A 3,923-nucleotide genomic window follows, 5' to 3' on the forward strand; every position below is an offset into this window, starting at 1 on the left:
AAAAATCCACCTTTATTGCAACTACCACTAAATTTTTTTGATTTAATTAGCCCGACTACAAATGATGGACTCAAAACTAATAGTGTTAATTAACTTTTTGTAAATGAAACTAGAAAAAATGATATTTATTTAAAAGTATAAAAAATTTATTTAAATTGTATTATAGTGTAGTATATGACATAGATTAAAAATATAAAATTAGTGTATTTTAATTAAATTTAATATTATTCTTTAATATTTAAAACTTGAATAAGTTTTTACTATGTATGAGTAATTAAAAATTAGTTTTGGTATAGAATCAAATTTTTGCACTACTTTTGATAAGAAATGTAAATTTAAATAATTTACATTACAGTTGTTAAGTAAAAAATGTTACGTAACAAGAAGTTTATATATATATATATATATATACATATATAATTAAAATAATTAAAAATCATTAAGAATCAAATAGCTTATAAAATAAGTAATTATTTTGTTAGGTCAACGAAATACAATTAATACAATTAGCAAGTATTATACTTAAACAAGAAATAATAATCAATTAATAATAACTTAATATAACTACTAAATGAACGAATAATTAGAAAAAATGAACACAAAAAATATCTAACCCGAGAATATTGAACTCTCAAGATTCTACAATGATGAAAAATTATATGTCGAAGAATGGAATTGATTACTTCCTAAATTTAAACTTTACATTTAAACCCAACCAAACCAAACCCAACCCAACCAAACTTTACATTAGGTACAAATTGTTCATTTAAATATGTTCCAATTAAATTAGGTTTGTCTCTTTGAAATAAATTCAAAAGCTATTTAAATAAAAAATATAAGTGTGGTGTTTGGTTTCAGTAAGTATATGTAAAGGTAAGCGATGCAATATATGAGTATTAATATAAGTTATTGTTTGCGTTCGTATATAAAATATAATATACATATTATGAAATCGTCAGTGTTTTTTTCATTCGTATCGCCTGTCTGTTTATTTAAGTAAACTAGTAATACTTAATTTAAGTAATAAAAAAATCAGATTTTGTTGGTTCTGGGTCTATTCCATAGGAAAAGGTCATATCCTTTAGGAGCGTTACTGATTTCAAGATCATCAATATCTGCCCACGAAGCAATTACTAACTCTTCAATCTGACATTCGTTTGTTCCTCTAAGAATACGGAAAAATCCATTTTCACCNTCCTCTAAGAATACGGAAAAATCCATTTTCACCCCACCATTGTCCCCATGAGTTTGAAACAATCTGTGAATAAATAATTGTCAAAATAATTATGTCGTTTTAATTGATTAAACTCGTTCAATTATTGTACCCAATATTTAACTATTTGACCATTGTGGTATTCTTCTCCCCATCCGATAATTCTAACAGCATGGTACCCAGTTCTTGATCCAGAAGCTATTGATGAACATTTATATACACCGGTTTTATAAATGAAAAAGTCTCTTGATACTTTTATGATAGCTGAAAAAAATAATTTTCAATTGAAAATAATAATACAGACTAGGTAAGTTTCTATTAAAAATTCTGAATAATGTATAATATACATTGATATACATTGTATATCAATTAAATAATACGAAATTAGAATAAAATGTATCATTTTTCCATTTGACACGATAAATAAAAAAATTGTAACGTTCATTTAAAAACTACCATTTCAAACGATCACAGGAGTAGAAATATTATTAGATATCAATAACTCTAAATTTCATGAATTGAATAAAAATTTTGATTTTAATAAATAATTAAAAAATACAGTTATTCAATCTTTGTTATAAACGTTTAAAAAATTATCCATTCTGGTAAAAAAAAATATTGACAAATATATCTTTGTCATATATTTTTTTGTTATACTTAACTGAATATTCAGTTAAGAAAAAAAAATGTTGAATGAAAAGTTACTATTTGTGTTAAAAAAAATTATCTTTTAAAACACATTTGGTGTTGCGACATCTAGCTATTTTTTATTACTTTAAAATATTTTATGTGTGTCATGTGTAAAATCTTTGAATAACTATTGTTCCAAAATATGGAACAAAAGCAGTATTGTTATAAAACAATACAATATAACTTACATCTACATAATAATAATTTCATCGTTTCAATATCCTAAGGATAAGTATTCAAAATTAAAAGGAATAAAATTACAAATCATTTTTTTAGATTTTTATTACCTTGTACAGGTCCTGAAGTCATGATTTCGTTCATGATTCCTTCTTCCGTAGCGATTTTGTACACAGGTCCCATTCGATATAGCTGGGATTTATCATTTGGATTATATCTCTGAGTAGATGGACATATTGCAGTGTACTCTTTTTTTTTCTTGGGCACCGCACAATCAGTCATTCGACCTTCCCAAGGGTAACAAGCTTCGGTAACGAGTCTATCAAATCAAGTAATAAGTTTTGTAGTCTGATGTTAATTTTGATACTGATAAAATTTTACTTACCCAAACTTTCTTATCCAATTCCAAGCTCTTGTCAAATGACCTCCTTGACAACCTCGTTGACTGCGGTTATTACATGACAGTAAATGTTGTATAGACAGAGCATGTTTGACTTCCCCTTTTGTCATGATTGCAAATCGATCGGTGCTTACTTGTACTGTAGATATCGCCCAAGCTGCACCACACCAACCTTGATCTATTGGTCGTGAAATAAAATTTTGCCATTTAGTACGACTATCAAAAACACGTGGCAACGTTTCTCGTCTAAAATACGTCTTAAGTGGTTTCATTTGTAAAATCTGAAAATATACAAAGTAAGTAATTAAGTAGTATTATAGATAATGATATTCGGTAATATTGTAGAACATTATAAAAAATATATATATTTTAATAGGGTGTGATAAATTAAAAATAATCATGTCCTTAGCCTCTCTATTAATATTTAAGGTCGGCTATACATTATTAATTTGACAGGATTTTTACACCAGATGTCGATCTGGCGCAATATTATCATGGTTGAGGGAACCAGTGAGGGTAATAATGGTGTGATAAATAAAAATATAAAACTATGAATTTGATTATAATAAACTTTTTTTTTTTTTTTTAAACCATTAGGTTGGTTAATACCAATTGGATTGGTATATCCTGGGGAAATTTAAGTGCAGTGGTTTCCCGTTGCCTTCTGCACTGGTGCTTTTTCGTCACCATAGAAGCGCACGTATGGTCACCCATCCGTTCACCTACGGCGGTAGGCGCGGCCTAACACTAGAGTTTTGTCAACAACTAGTGTGATCACCGCGCCACACCACGCTCNGTGTGACCACCGCGCCACACCACGCCCTTATAATAAACTATGATTAAACAAAAAAATGTTCATAAAAATTCATTTCAAACTTTTAAACATTTGTTTAAATATCTGGATACCAACTTTTTTTGTGGAATGTAGTAAACCCAGTCGTAGAGTTAATCCATCTTCATATTTTCGACCCCAAAACTCGGTGTAATTTCCAGCACTCCATCCAAGTCGATTACTTTGAAATCTGATTGTGTCCAGTAGATTTGTTTCAATGAGACATTCGTGCTGACTACATAAAANTTCAATGAGACATTCATGCTGACTGCATAACAATTGCAATTCACCTTGAACTTCTTGACATCGACTGTAGTAAAATATCGGTAAATAATACTTCATAAATCTATTTATCATTTTATAAAAATTATTACTCATCTTTAAAATTATTTTAATTAATTCAAAAACATTTCTTTTATCAAAATTATTTTATAAAAATTAAAAATGTTTGATTATGAAGAAAAAAATAGCTTACCATTCGTTACAATTAATTAGAGCAACTTCTCCGTATTTGTAATATCGCCCGTTCGAATGACATTCTTTAAATTAAAATTTTAAGAATTATTTTATTTAAAAATTACATAATTTAAATCTACCAAACATTTATAACT

The 3,923-nt window shown here is 27.6% G+C and overlaps 1 protein-coding gene across 1 annotated transcript in view; it reads right to left on the reverse strand.

Moving 5' to 3' along the window:
- Positions 1-737: 737 nt before the first annotated feature.
- The window catches only part of LOC126908194 (tubulointerstitial nephritis antigen-like), a 5,267-nt gene continuing 2,081 nt past the window's right edge, over positions 738-3,923 (reverse strand). Inside the window, exons 2-8 of the mRNA XM_050690106.1 lie at positions 3,788-3,855; positions 3,391-3,622; positions 2,466-2,761; positions 2,191-2,399; positions 1,326-1,477; positions 1,196-1,258; positions 738-1,161 (exon numbers count right to left, since the gene is read on the reverse strand). Coding sequence (XP_050546063.1) covers positions 1,033-1,161; positions 1,196-1,258; positions 1,326-1,477; positions 2,191-2,399; positions 2,466-2,761; positions 3,391-3,622; positions 3,788-3,855 — 1,149 coding nt within the window. The 3' untranslated portion in view covers positions 738-1,032. The remainder of the gene's footprint in view (positions 1,162-1,195; positions 1,259-1,325; positions 1,478-2,190; positions 2,400-2,465; positions 2,762-3,390; positions 3,623-3,787; positions 3,856-3,923) is intronic.

This window comes from Daktulosphaira vitifoliae, unplaced genomic scaffold (genome assembly GCF_025091365.1).
Source record: "Daktulosphaira vitifoliae isolate Bord-2020 unplaced genomic scaffold, ASM2509136v1 Scaffold_5, whole genome shotgun sequence".
Classification (NCBI taxonomy): Eukaryota; Metazoa; Arthropoda; class Insecta; order Hemiptera; family Phylloxeridae; genus Daktulosphaira; species Daktulosphaira vitifoliae.